Source organism: Passer domesticus, chromosome 1 (genome assembly GCF_036417665.1).
Source record: "Passer domesticus isolate bPasDom1 chromosome 1, bPasDom1.hap1, whole genome shotgun sequence".
In the NCBI taxonomy this organism is placed as follows: Eukaryota; Metazoa; Chordata; class Aves; order Passeriformes; family Passeridae; genus Passer; species Passer domesticus.
The window spans coordinates 44,083,891-44,103,430 of NC_087474.1; the positions used below are offsets into that span (position 1 = coordinate 44,083,891).

Here is a 19,540-nt window from a genome sequence, read left to right on the forward strand (position 1 = left end):
AACCTTCCTAACAGCCAGGCTGATAAAGGATGGTGTTCCCACAGACAGAATAAAGTCACTCAGCTGGGAGAGTGATAAAGGTTGATTGTGTGGATACTCCCTTGGTTATTCCTACAGAACTTGCCATTTAAACTTTAACCTGGCAAGGCAATACCACAGCATTATAACAACAGACATTACCAGTAGCAAAGTAGAATCTGGTCACCAACAGCTTTTATATCTAGAAATTTCCATCAAAGTTCTGTTGGTGATTGTCAAAACAGAGATCTTTGTACACTACTGTGCCAGTGTAAAAGGGTTTCAAAGCAGAAGTGTTCTTTTATGCATCCTCTACATCCAAGTAGAACTAAATTTCAGTAGACCACATATAATAAAATCTGTCAGTCAACTACTGTCCATACTACTACTACTACTGCATACTATACTGTGGAAACACAGATCTACTCACTAAAAGGAAGGATTTCCTTTTGGATGGAGGGCAAACTTGTAAAAAGGTGTTGCTTTCAATTACTCAGAAATCAAAGCTTGTGGGAAAGAGCAGGTGAAAAGTAAGGGGAGAGTGGAATCCAGAAGCATAATTTAAAAAAAAAATAATCTTAAAAAGTGTCTAAATATCCAGTTATTCAGCCTCCACAGACTATGAGATAACATTTGGCCAATTCCTACTACAGCAGTTTTTATTTCTTTAGTGATCAAAAAAGTCTATCAGTGAAAAAACCAGACTATTTTGAAAAACTATTCAGAGGTGTTATCAGTGAAGTATGCAGTGGAAAAATACCCGCCCCACGTCACATATGTAATGGATCCTGCATAGTAGGTTTCTAGCCTGCTGGAGTTTCTGATGAGTATGAGAGCCTGGTAATGCTGCTGTAAAGATAAAACAAGAGCAAATGAAGGACAGTGCCTTGTAATGCAAAACCTACAGTGCCAAATTACTGACCTCTTTTTGCTCACTCACACATCAGTAGTTTTTTGCTTGAGGGTGATAGCATTGTGTCTAAGTGCATGGATGCATGCAAACAGCCAAGTCAAATATACTTTGCACTTCTCAGCTTATGGAGAAGGCTGACAGACAACAAAGAAAGAAAGAACAATTTTTAAAAACTTACTGAATTTTGATAAATGCTTTAAAGCTAATGTCACAGATCCAAAATAGGAAACAAAGAAAAGAGAGAGCTCCCTTCACATCATTTTCATGGCAGCACTAAATACATGGCACTGGGGACACATTTGCAGTTCAAAGTATTTGGGGTTTTTTTAAAGCCAAACCTGCAAATGGACAAACACTATAGAGATCAAACATTTCCTTTGCCTTAAAGTACCTAGCACCATCTTTATACCATCCTAAAGCCTGCAAATTTACTGGTAACTACATTCCTATATTTCCCAAAGTAAGTACAGCTGAAAGGCTGTACCTTGCATTTATTTCTTATCATCTAGTTAATGAAGCACTGATTCCCAAGATGAAGATGCACCAGGACATGAAGGAACACATGCACTTTTCTGGATTGCTCCCTGAAAGTAACCTGTTCAACAAGTATGCTACTTAGAGTAAAGGATGTTTGCAGGAACAGGAGACAGCCATAGAAGGAAAGGGGAACACGAATACCACTATTGGCAGCTTCTGCAATGAGCCACCACCTGCCAAACAAAGGATTCAAATAGAAGGAGGAAAACACATGTACCACCAGTGCCAGCAGTCACAGGTATCCTCAGCTCCTGCTCCCTGCATCCCTCGACACATACTCCCTCTTCATTTTTGAGACCTATCAACCAAGGATAAACTAATGAAATAAAAGAGAGCTGCAGCTGCTGAAGAGGAAAGCCCAGCTCTCACTACTCCTCTTCACATCTATTTCTAACTACTGGGAAACATAAAAGGGCTAACATGCCACTGTAAAGTTTCACTTTTGGGGCAGATAATATTGACCTGTATATTTATAGAGTCTAACAGGGAAGGCCTTAATGCATGAAGATTTCCATACTACCAAAATTTACTTAATCAGAAACTCCATCAGGGGAAATGCATACTGTTCACAGAGGAGATCTCTTGCCATTTAAACATCCATGCTTCTTATTGGCAAGGTGGTGGGAGGGGACAGTGCTTTTTTTCCCATAATAGTTCTGGATCCAAAGCCTTTAACTATGGCAAGGCCTGCTATATTCTTGCCCAGTCATGACAAGCCCTGCCTCAAAAACAGCTTCTGTCTTGCTCCTCTCTGCTCACAGCTCAGTCCAACCATCAAAGATTCAATGGCAAGGGCATTGCATCCTGAAGGTTGCACATGGAGGCACACAGAACACACATGGCAAATCTGACTGAGCAGCCGCGCTCCCTGCTGCCACTTGGCAAACGTCAGCCACCAAAGACCCTGGCAGCCTCCGACTCCTCGGCTCTCGATGGATTCATTCCTCAAAGGCTATTTTTACACTCAAATGATAAAGCACCCACTAAAAATTACAGTTTCGGTTCCAGAGCCACTGATAGTTATGCTCTGGCGCAGGTTACTGTGAGCACTACATCAGCTTGAGCCAAGCACATGTGGAATTCTGAAACTGTGCCACATTAGGTATATCAGCTTTCAAATAAACTCAGGAAAATTATACCTGAAGTATGCTGTCAGCTGTTACTGATTTTACACAGTAAAAGATAAATATTGTAGCTTCTCCTCCAATGCAGAGATGTTTCTGACAGCCCTGGCTAAGCTGGGGCAGAGGCTTCAGATCTGCTGTTGCCTGCCACATCTGAGACAGCCCTAAGAGAACAAACCCATCTAAAGACCTTAAAAATTTTCATATACTACTGTCACCAGAGCTTGAAGAATGTGTTTCTGAGTCACAACTTACTAGAAATCCAAATCCTAACAGAAGAGCCCAGCAGTTCCCCCAGCCACCCCCAGCACTCCCCAAGCAGGGAGCAGGCCAGCTGCTCCAGAAGGCAGATGGGGAGGTCAGCGGTGGCATGACCCTGTTAGAGGGATAAGGAGCGGTCACAGCACCCCAACTGCTTCACAACTGGCTGGTCACACTGTGGGCAAGCTCTCTGCAGGAGTCTCCAAGAACATGATGTTGTGAGAGATGCAAACTCTGTTAGCAAGTTCAACAGACAATCCAATAGATTCTGGTTTTGTCTTCTTCAAATGCTGCAGCATGGCCTTACTGTAATTTCCATGGCACCGTTTGCAAAAGGATATTTTAATATTAAGCTGCAGTTACTGATTCTTCTGGAAGAGAGAGATTTTATATTGCTGTTTAAGGCTATGGTTCAAGGAGTTTTTGTTTACTGTCATTTCTCTCATATGGTACTCAAATAGCTTAGCAAATCCAATATTAAAGCCCTACATACAAACCTTTGTTTTTACTTAAACACAGGTTTGCAAAAAAAAAACCCAAAAAACAACAAACCACAGGTTTTACTTCTTTTCTAAAGCCTCTGCCTGAAACTTCAGGCAGGGAATAATTTCAAAGTACGCCCTAAGTAGGACATGAACAACATTAGATTTTCTAGTGATGAACGAAAAATCAAGTTAAAAGAAATTTCAAAAAGAGCATCAGACACTTTTTTTATCCTTCTATTTAGCATAAACAGATCAAATGTGGTAACTTGGAAAATACAGACACAAAGTGAAACTAAGAAAATAAGAAAAAGTCCCTGAAGAGAACACCTTAATTCTCTTAATTGCCTTAATGTATATATCATTTACAGACACAGCTCAGGATAGCTCTTCTCCTCAAAGTTAAAACGTTTTTTGCAGGATTTTTTACTACTAGCCACTGAGTTACTGTCTTGACATTCTCTTCCATTCATTTTTTGTCAATAAATGTCTAGACTGCAGTCAACGTAATTAATAAATGTGTGAAAGATTTAAATCAGGATCTGGACTGTACATCTTTAAAAATCCTAAAATGAAGTTACAAGCCTGTAAGTTACACATTGTCAGCTGTCTCCTTTATGAAATATGTGGTCTTTTCCCATTCCAACTATCTGGGAGGGAATGGTTGTGCCAAAGCTTTCAAGAACGGCTCCTCTCTATCTTTTCTGCTTTAGTATTCACAGATTCCAGAGCTCTGAATGGTCTCCATTGCATTGTATTCTACATTTTCAGTCAGATCCAGAAGGCAGATCCCTGGAGTCAGATCCCTGGAGTGTCTGATTTAAGATTTTAATAGTTATCCCAAGACTTTTTTGTGCTTCTTAATTCAACTGGAGACAGATTCTTTGCCTGCACTTACTAAGTACTTTAGATAAATAGGACTTTTAAACTACTACATTAGTAAATGGAAATGGCTGCCATCATAGGCCCTGTGTAGGTAAGAGTCTTTTCCTGTCCCAGCTGCAAAAGCAACAATGAAAACATAGCTCCCTTTCAGAAACAGCTGACTCAACAAACCACTAACCAAAGGAAGCTGACAGGTTGTCCTTTCAAAGCTCAGGTTCTTTCATGAAGAAAATCTGAGAAGACACTACCAACAGATATCCCTGAGCAAAGTTTCACTGCAGTCACCCCAAGGCCAACTTATCAAATGAAAAAGTAAACATATTACTGTCAGGCAACTTTACAATTCCAAAGCAATGCCAATTCCAAAGGTGCCTTCCACTCTCATCAAGAGAGCCGACTGCAACGCTGCCAGGCATAAGGTTAGTTCTGTGACACGCTCCAGAAACAGGACTTAGGGGGGGTTACAGCATCTAAACATTGGCACAGAGAAAAACCTCACTACAGCAAAATGACTATGGAAATAACAGTCAAGAAGTGAGTACACATCCTGCATATGGAATAGGCCAAACAGTTAAGGAGTCTTAACTGCACAGTTTTTCTCCTCTTCTTTTCAATAACTATAAATGGTTGAAGTGAAGCATATCCTCTGATTTCCTGTTTCTGGTACCAGATTTAAAGCCAGATACAGCTAAAGTGTTTCATTTGTTCAGGATGAAAAGGCTACATGCTGGTGTTTCCATCTGCTTTACTTACAGAATGGATTGACTCACCCATTCTCCTAGAGAAATACTACCCTTTGCAAGCACTCCCCCGTGCAAAGATACATAGAAATACCATATATAGGTTTTGTGTATCTGTATCTCTGCTACACTGAGTGTGTAGGCAATATGAATGCATAGGTAGAGAAGAAAAGGCATCTCTAGAAGACATTTCAAACACACACTGAGCTTTTGAGAGGAAAGCACTGCAGAAAGGGCTAAATTTATCCCAGATACAACTCAAATTTTTCTTTTCCCCCCTCAAAATCAACAAGAGCAGCTTCAGACTGTTAGATCTCGATGAAAGGTAAAGTCAGCAGAAAGAACAAGAACAGCATCATGTGTGCTTCAGTTACAATTTAATTGCTAAAATTACAGGAATAAAATATAAAAAAATGTCAGCTGGCCTCTCTTGATAAGCTTCCTCTCCATCCCAATCCCCAGTTTTAAATTTTCTTTTTATCAGTATTTTCTTCAGCGCCTTTCTTGTGTTACAGACACACAAATTTGAAAACTAGGTGGGATATTTGATTGTGAGGGCATTTTTACAGGAAAATCCTATACAATGGCATTCAAAGAGCACGGTTCATTCACCAAGAACTCTGGACACAGGAACTGTTAACCATGAGGTGAACAAGGATGTAAATTCACAGCACGTCACATTCTCTGTCCTAACACTCCTTCAAACCATCCCTGCATGAGCTTTACAATAGTTTACTTGGAAGTAACAATTCTCTACCATAAAACTACTGCTTCAGAGAACAATTTACAGCACATGAAGTAACAGGAATGAGGCATTCAGCTTTTGCCACCTGAAACCCTGAAGAAGGTTACCAGATTGGCTGGAAGCAGCCCTAGGGTAGATACCCTCTCTATACAGCAGGTGCACAGGAGGATTTTCAATGTATGTACATTCCCATTTCCATCCAAATGGGCCAGTTGCCCATTATTTCCAGGAAGTATGACAACATTTTTGGGTTAGTTTTTATATTAAAAATTTAAGTCATAAGACACTTGGATTATTTCTGTCTATGTGCTTTCAAATTCATGGATAAGCACAAAATTGCAGCTCTGTTCTAGAAGCACCTGCTGGGAATGACAACCTAAAATATACAGTTTCATAAGACACACACATTTTGTGCATATAAAAAATGCACTACAATTCCAGAGAGAAAAGATTTCCCAATTTCTGTTTCATTATAAAATAGGTATTGCACAGCCTTCATCTATTGATCATGCCTTTCTTATTTAAAGAAGTATACATAGATTAAGATTTATCTTATATAGATATTAGACAAACATCCAAACATACTGACTACACATGTAAAACACAAATTTTTGTCCATTTAATCCACAAATATCACTCAAATCACTTGTAGGTTGCCACGTGCTACCACCATGAAAGATTAAAAACAAAAGGTGAAAAGTACCTTCTTCCAAGATATCAAGGCTCTGCCTGTTAAAAGTGCATTTCCTCTCATTTTCCTTTTCATAGTCATATTCATAACTTTCCTCTTCGTTTACTGACATTGCTGCAGTTATCCCAGACAGACACGAAATGATGCCTTAGTCTCACAGGCGATGGGAAGTCATTCCCTCGGAGGCTGTATCTTTGGGGAGAGCAGAGCAGGGTCTCCACAAAGCAGGATACCATCTTTCCTCACTCACATGCTCAGCCAGGGAACTCCGGAGAGACTGAGTACTTGTCCTTAGCGCAACAGCTTTGAGTTCTACAGATGGGGTGGAGGAGGGAAGAGACCATCTGTCTAATAATTACTAGAAGGTTTATGTTGCTCCTCAAACCAGCTATGACAGTAGCCAGTTTTTGCTCAAAAGCCCCACTAACATATTTCAGACAAAGTCAGTGGGCTGAGAGACCCTCCCTGATACTGCTCACATCAACAAGGCTCCCTCTCCTCTGCCCCTGCTCTTAGGAGTGAAGTGGTAGCTTCCCACAAGTGTCTCAACACGGAAGTCTGACCCAGCCTCTGTCTGTCACACCTGGGGAAGGGTGTGCACTGCACAGAGTCATAAATCACCTCTCGCCTTGCCCAATGCAGCAAGACCTCACTGGAGTTGTGAACAGCCTGAGCCTGTGCACACCAGCAGAGAGATCTTCATACCCAGGGCTATTGTGCAGTACAGTCTGACTGCAGCATCCACCACACACTACAACCATTAAGTGAATAACTGGGCTGGGGAAAACAGCTTTATGTTGCTTCAACAAAGGAGAGATTACACCGGTACAAAGAACTTAAATGACATATCCCATTAGCTGTCAAATACTGTGTTTTCCACATTCATTTTTCTCTTCAGTCTGCTGTGGGAAAAGAAATACCTCACAAGTCCACACATGGTACCCAAGTGAATTTTCAGGGTGCATGCATCCCTTCCTTGTTCAACAAGAAACAAATCTCCTGTGCTCAGATCTCTTTGTTTGCAACAAGCTGTGTTTGCTAATCTTGACTACACACATAGGGCAGGCTAACTTTCTTATTTAACTTTTTGTAGCCATAGATACTCAATGTTTGCTAAGTTGCCTCCCTTAGTTGCAGTGGCAAGCAGGCGCCCTTTGCTGCTAAAGCATTCCTATCCACATCACAGAGCAAAGCATTTGCAGGCAATGTGGGGGCACTGCAAAGCAAAGGCACCTCATCATCCTCTGAGGGGACATAACTGCTAGGAACAGACAGACAAACATTACACAACAAGCCAGCAGAATGTAAGAGTTTGGGTCATGTAGGAACAATTTTGCTATTACCATTTCTCTAGTGGTGAGGAAGAATGGGGTAGTATGAGATGGGAAGCAACTACTTTTACACAATAATGATGAATTATTCCATTCTACGTTTTAAACTCTTGATATTTGCATGCAAACAATGCAATAATGATTATATAAATAACAGCCAAAGGATATGAAATACATGTAAGTGGTTGCTGAGGGAAGAAACACAGATTTCTGAATAAAGGTTTTGCCACTCAAAGCAACTTGATATTTGACTGCCAAAATTTACTGCAATATTCAGGAGCAGCAGTAACCTCAAGAACTCAGGGGGAAAAACAGGATTGTCTCTTTCTCCCCACATCATTATATTAAAATATGTAATTTTAGTAATAATGGGGATTACTTCTAGTTTCTGAAGCTTAGAGCTTTTGTGTCTTCAGTTCTTCCCTGTAACAGTGAATCAAGTCTTTAAAAATACTTAAAATCAGACAGTAAGGGTCTTAAATACCTACTTGCCATTCAGTGACCATTTATCACATTTCAGTAATAGCTAGAAAATTGAAATTGAGAGAGTAAGCAAAACAATAAGTCATATCAAAGAATGCAGGAAGCACCTTTTAAAGCCTAGGGACAGAAAAGTCCACCCCTGCCAAACATGCTGTGGTTTTAATAATCCTGACAAGTGGTCAACTACAGCTAACTATCCAGTTTATGAAGGACACACTGAAAGGAGGCATGTCATTGTTCAAAAGACATGACAATATCAGGAGAGTAACTGAACATTCCCACAAGTTGGCTTCTGAACTGTGACTAATATCAACTCGTACCACACAGGAGGACTCTGACGTTCAAAACCTGAGAGAAAGTGTTGTAATTCCTATTTTGATATCAGCACACGATAAATGCTGGAGCAAATTTATAATGGGTGGAGAAGGAATGTATGCCCCACCCTCACACTATCAACACATTTTTCATGTATTCTGCATTACATCTCCTTAAGCAGTGCAGGAACATTTACTTGCTAAAGATTACGAGCCAGGTTTCCAACCAACACTAAACAATAAGCAACTATGGATTAAAAAAAAAAAGCAGCTATGTTGTATTTCATTCTGAAAACACACAATCTAAACTGGAAAGATTCAAAAGAGAAAAGAGATTTTTAATATTTCCTGTAAACACACACTCAGAGACTTTAAGAGTATACTAGAATGAAGATTCTTTTTAACAGGTCGTCACTGGGAAATAAATTTGGGGTATTTGCTGCTATCCCCACTCAGAATTAGGAGGCTTTACCTCCTGTCAGGAGGCTGGTTAAGGGAGCTGCAGTGTTCCAAGCACACTCCCAGCACAATGGCTGCACTGAGGTACAGAGTATATTCAGCAGCTCTGCCATGAAACAGGAAACACACAAACCAGGGGCCACTTTGAAGAAGGGCGAGGTTGGACACAATACAAACAAAAACTCATATCCTGACTCATTATTTCCAAGGAACTCCAATGCATTCAAATCATTTTAACTTTCCTTTATCAATAAAAATATCTAACTTCTGCACAATTAACTCTTAGTAACAATGCTGTATCAAGAACAAAGAGATTCTCAGTAAGCCAACAAATCTAAAAACACAAGATGAAATGGCAGCACTTAGATTTAAATATGCTGATGAAGAAATGTGGGTATTTTGGGGTGGGCTCTTCAGGGAGGGAGATACAATTGGTTATTGAACGTGTGCTTTCTGTTAATATGTACAGTCAAGCAAAGTTAGTTTGTTCAAATTTTTACAGGTTTCATGTTTCCCACTCTTTCAAAATCCCACACAAAATATCTTCAGTGACTCAAGCAAAAGGACAGCATGTTACTCTTGCAAAAAGGGAAAGAAATGGAATGAATGGCAAAATACTTATCTAGGTACTTAGCAGTTGAACAGAATAAAACCAAAAAATATCTCTATGCTGCAATGTGTGTTGCCTTATGTGGCTTCTGTGACCTCATGAAGAACAGGGAGTCAATGAAGGAGTAAAGAGAAAGAAGTGGCATGGCAAAAAGCAGAAAACCAGGAAAATGGTATCAACAATTCCATGAATATAAGCAAAGTCCAACTATATTTATCATGTATAGAGACATGGGAGCACAATGAGATCAACCTAAATGAGCATTTTAGCTGCATGCCTACAGAGCAAGGGCTGTTTCAGAAACTGCATGCTAAAGGCATTAATAAGATTCTGCCAGACTTCAGCAGCATCACCCAATGCCAGCATCCACTGAGATTCAGAGTAACACCAGGGTTACTCTGTCCACAGGGATGACATAAAAAGGGCCAGTGTATGAGGGAGATAATGGGTCACCACACTAACATAAGCAAGGCAACAGTAAGTAATCACTCGTAAGAGATCAAGCAGAACAAGATAACATTGCCTACTATTGTTAAAAAGAAAGTTAGTGAGCTTGCTGATAATTATATCAGTGGAGTGGAAAACAGAATAGAGGAGAGAAGCTCTAAACAATAACTGCAAACATAACAGGTGGTAAAAGCATTTCAGTGTGAGTGGGAAGAAAATACAGGAAGGGATGCTGGAACAAGATGGAGTGGCTCAGGCAAACATAAAAGTGGTTAGGAGGTTCAGCATCTGTAACAAACCAGGCACACCATGGGTCTGCCAGTGGAAAAAAGGGAAAGACACCATTTCCTTCACAAGAAATTGCAAAAACCCAGGGCCAACGAAAGGAGGAGGAAAGATCCAATTGCACATTTACAAAGTCATCTGGAATTGTAGGCAGCTGAACTCATGCATTGTTAAAAACTGTTGAGCTAGAAATAAACAAGTAATGGAAGCAACGGCAAGAAAAGTAATTTACTCAAGTCAGTCTGGATTTCTGTAGAAAGCCTTGTTCATTAGAAAAATATTGCACTAAGAGAGAGGCAGGAAACAAGCATATTCAGAAAAAAATTCTATGGATATATACTTATCTTTTTATTTACTTGTTTGGTAGCTTGTGGGGGTTTAGTAGAAAGTTTTTTTCACCCAAGTTTCATGCAAGATTTTTAAGAATGTATTTTTTCTATTAAAAACACTTAAATTAACCTAAACTTTTATACTGTTATCTTTCGTCGTAATAAGAGTAGAAAAATTTCAGCTTTTCCTCTTTACCACTGGTTCTGTCCAAGTCTGCTACGAAAATAGCTACTTTCCCACTCAAGTACAGGCCCAGCTCTTTCTCCAATCCACCTACACAATATACTTTGTTAACACCAAGTAAGGTGACAAGTGTCACTCATATTATAAAATATTACACTTGAAAATGTATGTAAAAAGCATAGTGTAGTAGTTATTTATAGAAGTTTCAATTTATCGTAATGTTAGTTAACACCGGTAATTCAAAGAGAGTGTGACATTTTAGTGTCTATTTCCACCTACTCCCACCAAAAATAAACTCTGTAAAGGACCTTATATAAAAGATTTAATTGATTATTCCAACCCTAGAAAGTCTTTGTCAAGACTTATAAATTGTAAATTTTGAGCATTTTTTCTTTTGCAAGACATTAAAAAAATACCACTACCAAATGCAAGTTGAAGACATCATTACTGTCAGTCAGTACAGAAATTCATTACATCTGAGGCAACAGTGAGTTGCTGCTTTACCTATTAAGTTAAATAATAGCATTAAAACTTTACATCCTGATATAATTTTAGGCTTCTTTTTTCTTTGAAGAACAAGAAACCATATGCTGTTAAAAATTATTAAATAAAGGAAACCAAATAAAGTCATGGAAATCAGAGTCCCAGAGACTCTGACAAAGACTGTATGAATAATTTCATCAGAAAAATAATTCTGTAGGATATTACCCTGTGAAGTTTCCTATTAGTTTTAATGTACCACCCACTATTTTCCAATGTTATATTTATAACAAAGAGTTAACTGGGTGGGATTCATAAGTGAATGCACACATACATCTGAGCTCTGGAGAGTCCATGTGCAGCAGAGAAATCAGTTCTCTAACTGTGCTTCAATTTGTCTTAAAATAGATATTCAAAACAGGTCAGCTGAGCTGCAACTGCCTATCAAACTATACTGAATGTAAAAAGAATCTCAGGAAAATGACACTGGCACCAAAAAAACACATGGCAGAAAAATAAAAAGCCAATCAAGAGACAGGCATCTCTTTTAATATGTCATCTGCTTCAGGTTTTCAGAAAAGCTCTGTTTTCTACTATAATGATGCCTTTTGTCTTCTACCACAATTAGAATACCTATCTCTGTCAAGGGTAAATGCCAACACTGTCTTAAACCCAAATGAACATTCCAGTATCTAAGGCCAAACACTGTGTCTTCCACTCCATCCCTCAAATCTTCCTCTCTCACACACCTGAACTCCAAGAAGCAAAAGAAAGCTAAACCCCATAAAATTCTGTGAACCTGAGACTACTGTCCACCTGAGAGGCCAAGACAGGACTGACAGCACTGCCCTTCAGCAAGTAGAAACGAATACTTTAATTAAAAAAAAAAAAGCAACCCAAAAAATGCAAAAAAGCACTATGCCTTACCTGCTGGAGAGATTATTTCCCTATCAGACATTAAACCTTTCTTTCTCTTAGGGGGGAACTTCCCAAATACTTCAATCAGACTGCCAGCACATACTCCAGCTGACTCTGCAGATCTCAGCTCATGGAAGAAATATCCTGGGCAGGGGCTCAGCACTGACAGGAAAACCTGTAAGCCCAGAATCCGACCAACCACTACTGAGCACCTGAGGCTCTCGTCCCACAAGGTATTTAAATGTTTGCCCAACACCTGTTGCTTATTCCATTACCATGGAACTCCCACAGTTTCTCCAGTGCAGCACAGAGCTTAAGACAAAATGGATAAGCAGATCAGCTCTTAGCTCAGACATTCAGGCACACCACCCTTCCATATGACACTTTGACCAGACAGACAAAAGATCATAAAAATGAACTGGGTGGGGGGGGGGGGGGGGGGGGAAGAGGCTACCTGTGGGAGTTTTAACCTGGGGAAAGCTACAGCTTCTATGGACCATAAGACTGGTCTGTTTCTTAAGCTTCTAAAAGCAGGCCAACTCAGGCTGTTACATCATGCAGATTAATCAGATGCTACACTATTTACTAGGGTTAAACTGAGAGGATAAAGGTTACATAATGGATTCAATCCAACTTTAAGTGGTCAGATCTCTCAAATAAATAGGCACCTCTTTCTTTGAACACCTGGACAGAAGTAATCAATTAAACATAATAGAAGTTCAAGTGTAACAAGCTTCTGAAATTGCATTCTGAAATGGAGGCACATGATACTCAAAATAACCATTAAAAAAACATTCAAATTTTGTCACCCTTATCTTTATGCTTCACATTCCCACTGGTATTGTAGAGCACTACCATAGAAATATCTTTGTGTATTACATATGTACATTATCCCCTGGGCCTATGCTCCTTCCTGCTTTCTGTGCTTTGCTTCACTGTGATCTTGGACTTGCCTTGTTTAAGCTAAGCTCCCTAGCCACAATAAAATTCATGTAAAACTTTGCATTCCTAAAGGCTGCATCTTGCTTCAGAGTGCCATCAGTAAGGGATCTTGATTTTTTTCTTGCTGCAGAGAATACAGTTTTAGCCATTCCTTACCCTTTCTTGTGTGCCTTCTATCAGAAGCCTGGTGAAAACATTCGGTGTCCTGATACAGAAATAACCACCCTAACAAACATTACATAAAAATTGTAAACAGCACAAAATATAATGCTTGCCAGAGTTTGTAATTCTTCCAATTCAAATAGTCAACCTGCTCACTTTTAAAAATCTACGTTTTTAATGGTTTTCACTGACAAATAACCAGAGAGAAAACATGTACTGCCTAATAACACATAAAATATATACATATTACAGGATATTGGTAACGCAGAAAAAACACAGACTTCAAACTTGAACCAATAATCAATATTACCATCAGTATATTTAAATTTACCCCAATTATTATAGATGCAGTTAGCTTTTCGAATATTCTTTCCCCTGCCCAAAGACAGCTCATACAGAACATATGCTGCTCTGCCACTCCCTTCAGAGAGGAAAAAGCTATACAGCAGTCTCTTGCAGCACTCACAAGAGATGCCGAGGTGCAAAAGACATGCAGGCATCTCTGCTACACCTGGGTGTTGCCTTTTTCTGGGTATTTCCTTTTTAAAATAATTAAATAATGATGCTCCGGTCTTACAAGCTCCGAATTCTGCAAGAGACTAGAAAGAAATATTTACCATCCGTGCATTCTTCATAATACCAGTCCAGTTCATAATAATCTGCTTCAATAAATTTCTGCATAGTCAGTATCCTTCAGTGACATACAGAAGATTTCACTTCGCTGCTAAGGTCAAGTGAAATGCAGCCATGCCTTCCTGCCTTTGCAAAATGCCAGAGCACAAGGCAGCTCACGGGAAGCTGAAAATGAGCTGCACATCTTCACTGAGGCCACAACTAAAATAAAAGAGGGGGGGTGTGGAGGTTGTATTTGGAAGGGGAAAAAAAAAAATAGAAAAAGGATGCAGAAAGGAAGCAGATGCCCTGGTGGCTCCTCTAATAAAGAAGCTCTGCACAGGAGCCTTGGATGGGTGTTAACAAAATCCTCCTATCAAAAGGCTGATGCGCTGACGTTGGGGACACACTCCACCGCCCGGCTGCTTCCAACTCATTCCTTTCCTCCCCAGTCTCCACATCTCTTTCAGGCTAATGTGTTGCCATGGAGACGAGCTGGCTCCAAAAGCGATGCAGAGATGAAGAAAATGCATTTTGCTGCTTCTGGCTTTACAGGCTAGAAGGAGTCCTCCATACTGGAAACAAAAATCGTTGCTAAGAAAGATGATACAACCCATTGCTACTGCTCACAGAACAACAGCATCACACTGCTGCAATTCACTGGGGACATGTGGTACATTAATAATGAAATCTAGTCCATTACTACTGTCCTCCACACAGTTTCATAAAAGCCTGACTTCGCCATGGAAAACTAAACTATGTTACTGCTTTGTTACAGTATTCTGGTCTGATATAATAGAACCCTTTCTGCATCCTGATGTTGAGAAATGCCAAACGAAAAAAAAGAAAGAATCAGAAACATCAGGACAGCAATAAATTTCTCCTTGCAAAAAAAAAAAAAAAGCTAATCTGTCCCTACTTTTTGCCCTCTCCATGAACCACTTCCCCCCCCTTTTTTTTTCCTAAGCATCTCGGTTTCATAGCTGAAGACAGGAGGTTAGGCCAAATTTTCACTACTCAATTCCTAAAAATGCTGAAGGTCATCATCTAGAATAACTTCATGTTTTTCAGTGTTTTGGAAATGGAAGAAAATACTTTTGCAGCCCCCAATAAAACTGTGTTTAAGCTATTAGGAGAGAACCTCTCTGAAGAACAGATGGCATTAAATCATCAAACAGAGCAATTCAAAAAGCATGTCTGAATATGTGCAGGTACAGACACAAAGTGGACTGAACATCCATTTTGTTCATAACTGGCACATAGTCTTCACTCATTTCTCTCCTTCTTTTAGGAAATGCTAATTCTTTGCAAACATCAGTAGAAGCACTGGGATAGATTGTGAACTTAATACATCCCAGTAGATTAAGGTAGGAGGCCATACTGGGTCTGACCAGGGAAGTCTGTGGTATCAGTCTAGCCAAGGACTCCATCCACAAGAATAGCCATGAGCAGGCAATAGAGAACGGTCCAACATTTCCCACAACTGCTCTCCCAACCTCTAATTTCTTCATCTTCACAGACAACCTGAGACAGATACAGCTACTGTTACTTTTAGCAATTCTTGAAAGACTTACCCTCTCTGTTCTTGAGCCCACGTACATATTTAGCACCTTCCAACATTCTCTTGCAAAGAGTTCCACACATCTAGTGCCCATTATATAAAAACCCCTCACCTTTCGCTTGGTAACTCACATTTACTGACCTAATTTGATGCTTCTAGCTGTGGAAATCTGAACGCTTAATCCAGCTCTCCTTTTCAATCACTCATGATTTTGCAAGTATCTATTAAGTTCACCTTCACTCATGTCTCTTCCAGGTTGTTATCACTTATTCTACTCCCCAACTGGTAGCACTTTGCTTTACTGTAATAGAAATAGGAAAGGCCTAGTCAGACTATGCAGAGGAAAATGCTTTGGTTTCTTGACCATATCATTATTGAACCTTCCTGGTATAAGAAATTATCACTGCAGTAGCTTTGAGTCTTGCAGAGTTTCAGTTATGCATACACGCAAGGAAAAAGCTATACATGCTATTAAATGCAATTAAGGCTACACTGTTAAAATACTGCCAGAGAAAAAGAAAGGTTCCTATGGCAACATCAACTCAATTGCTCTGCATATAATCTATTTGTTCCACTTGTATTATTTTTGTCCAAAAGGTAATTTCAGTCTGGTTAATGTTATTAAATAAGCATTTAAAATAGAAAGAATTAACACTGGCTACCGCCTTAAATTGCTGCAGGGACAATCTCCTTTTTTTATTTGCTGACATTTTAAACAAAGGAAATCTTCAACACGCTAGAATTTTCTTTTCTCTGTCCTTAACACAGAACACACACTCCCTTTCAATGAGACAGGATAAAAATAGTTCAAGGTAGGGGCTTAGGGCTTTTTTGTTTGTTTGTTTTATTGACATTTTTTTACAGATCTGATTGGAAGCATACTGGTATAATTCAGAAAGGCATTACTTTTCTGTGGAGAAAATAATTTGTGTGGCCAAACGATTTTAGAACTCCTCAAGAGACTTCAAAATATGGAATAAGTGTATTATCTTCCCAGCATGAAGACAGAAACCCTTGGCAGACAGAATACTATATATCCAGATACCCACTCCCAAGCATCCCTTCAATTACACGAGGAATTGTACTCTATAAAGCTGAAAGGGTTGTCAAGTTGAATGGGAATTTGTGACCAAGCTGACAAAGCACACTTGCAGAACCTGCTTTCAACCTTTGCAGCCCTACTCTTCCTCCCTACAGGGGTGTATCAGATTCATTTTATAGTAAACTTATCAGAACAGTACATTTTTCAGGTGGATTGATTCTACAAACTTTGAACTTCTGTGTATTCCAATCTCCATATTGCAACACTACATTTGGTTGGGGTATTACTGTGTTACTTACCTAAAAGTTAATATACAATGGGAATAAAAAAGATTTAGGTTAACAAGTCTGCGACCATCAGGAAGCTCCATTTTCCTGTTCCAAACCTAAATACAGTTATTCTTATTTGTTAAATATTCCCTTTCAGCTGCTAAATTGTGTTCTATTTTTTACCGTTTACTTCTAACAAACCCCTCCCTTTATCTTTGTTCTCCACGGGCAAAGCATACAGATTGATAAAGAATTCTGATAGCCAACTGCAAACAGCTAGACTAAGCATTCCTGAAGTTTGTGGTTACAAAGGGGTTTCATTAGCAAGAAAAGATGGCTTGAAAAGCTCAAGAGCCCTCTCCTTCCTTTTTGCTAAAATAAATCCATGCTGTAGGTCAACATTAAACTGATGTGCCTAAATTACCCAGGTAATAAAAACCACACAAACCCTTCCCTTTGAAGAGAATTTTCGACAAAGGTACTTTCATCTACCCCAGCAGCACACTCAAGACGGTAGTGCCCTGCGCTGCTAGGGTGCCAAGCAGCAGCAAGTCATCTCTGCTGGCAAATAAAGTCTTAAAAGAATGTCATTACATAGCATGTCACTATAAATCCTGTGTTTTCATGCTTAGTCATTCTCAGCTTTTTTCTCCAAACCTTTTACAATTCTGGAAGGATGCTTTTTGAAACTGAACACTGGAGTTGGATGGAGTATTTCCAAGGCAGCTGCAATGGATTACCTCCCATTTGATTACCTCTGGGTCACATTTCTTCTCTTGTCTACAGGCTCAGGATGGTTCAGATAATTAAACACATTATCACATCATCATCTTCTACAGTCACCAGTACAGTCACCACCACTCAGGATAAAGTTGCCCATCCCATTAACATCGTCTGGAGTCCTTTTTTATCAGCGCAGTAGCTGTACAGGCCACCACTATGTAATGCATATTAATCACAGTCAAGCTTTGCCACAACACATACTTTGCAAACTGACAAAGCAGGCATATTTAAAAGCCCAACTGATTTTCAAGGAGGGGCTGTCACACTTATTTCTATACTGGAATCATCTACTGAAGTGAAGATTCACTGGTGTTTTCACCTTCTAAAAGAACACCAAATAGTCATCCTGTGACTACACATCTTTTAAGGACAAACAACTCTGGAACTTAGGATATTGATCTCTTCCAGTGTAGTCTTTTACTTAGCAAGAAATCCTACTTTCCTGGAAAAAGTAGAACCCAGAGTAAAATCTAGTCCACTGAGGATATTATTACCAGCAGCTTTCAGAATTGGTATTTAGAAAAATGGGTACTTCAGATTTGATTGACTCTTTTTCATCAAACTGGGATGACTATGCAGGGCTTCAAATTAGTGCAAGTGTTTCCTCCAGATGGGACAGAGCTTGTGGCTTCTCACCCAAAGGGTACACTGACCTCACCTGATACAAGGAAAAGACTGTTCTAAAGCAGCAGAGGGTCAAACCGCTCTCCCACTGAAACAAAATTATTTAACATGAGACAGGGGCAGTCAGATGAAATTAAAGTACTTAATGACAAAAAGCTATTTTCCACATGAAAGGATTATTTCTCCCTTCCCCCAGATAATTACTGAAGAGCACTATTTTTGCATTTGTATAAAATCAAAACTGATGTCTTCAGCAACCTTCCTGCAAAACCAGCTGCGTAGTTCAATTAACGTATCACTGAGCACACTTAAGCATTGTAAATAAGAGCATAATAGCAAGAGCCAGACATTTAAGAGAATACACCCCTATCAACAATTTAGAAAATCGAGAATAAAGCTTTAAAGAAAAAAAAATTTGCAAACTGTTTGCCAGCTGGAAATAATGTACATTACAATCTCCTCTTTTTTTTTTTTTGTTATATTTTTCATGGAGACAGCAAAAACATTTGTAAAATGAAGTTGAGCTTAATACCATGCTCAATTGGCTAGACAAAAATATTACAGCTGCATGGTTATGACCTATTTTTCTAACAAGGCAAAAAACCCACTGAGAGACACGATTACAGCTTCCTGGGAGAGGAAAGGAATGCATTACACTGGAGGAATATAGACTAAGGGAGCCCAGAACGGGAACAAACACCCAAGGCATGGCCTGATCAACATCGAGTACAACTCCCTCAAACTGCCACCACCACTCTTCCTAATACAGCTCAGGATGCCATCAGTCAGCTTTTCAGCAGAGGCCTATTTCTGGGTCATGTCCACCTTGGTGTCCACCAGGACACCCCAGGTCCTTTTCTGCAAGGCTGCATTCCAATAGCTGGACCCCAGCATCTACTGGCGTATGGGGTTGTTCCTCCCAGCTGCAGGACTTTGCACTTCCCTCTGCTGAACAGCACAAGGCTGTCCTTGGCAGCATGCTCTTGGCATGCTCTTGACTCGTGGCTCCAGCCTGTGAAGGTCCCTCTGAATGGGAGCACAATCCACTGGTGTCTCAGCCACACCTAGATCCTGCCTATGTCTCACCCTCCCTGATGTTGCACAGCCTGCTGATTTCCTCTCAACTTCTCCACCTGGTGACAGCTTTTCCACAGCAGCACACCTCCTGCATGAAAGGAGGCCATCTCTCTCTACCTCAGGCCAGGGAGCTCTGGATACTTCCAGCAACCTGACTGTTGCAGTCCCAATTGCCCTTCCCAATCTGAAGCTCTGTCTGGGCTAAAGTCTCTGCTCTGAGAGACAGGTACCC

General features: G+C 39.9%; 1 protein-coding gene across 7 annotated transcripts in view; it reads right to left on the reverse strand.

Annotated features, from left to right (window-relative positions):
- TRAK1 (trafficking kinesin protein 1) overlaps window positions 1-19,540 on the reverse strand; it is a 127,321-nt gene that overhangs the window by 41,864 nt on the left and 65,917 nt on the right. Inside the window, exon 1 of one of the 7 annotated variants that reach the window (XM_064417217.1) lies at window positions 13,958-14,282. The exons of 2 other annotated variants lie outside the window; for them this stretch is intronic. In XM_064417217.1, the coding sequence (XP_064273287.1) occupies window positions 13,958-14,021 (64 nt within the window). In that variant the 5' untranslated portion in view covers window positions 14,022-14,282. Of the gene's footprint in view, window positions 1-6,408; window positions 6,887-12,245; window positions 12,267-13,957; window positions 14,283-19,540 lie in introns of those variants that run through there. 4 more of the 7 variants (XM_064417243.1, XM_064417224.1, XM_064417203.1 and 1 more) reach the window with 4 other exon arrangements.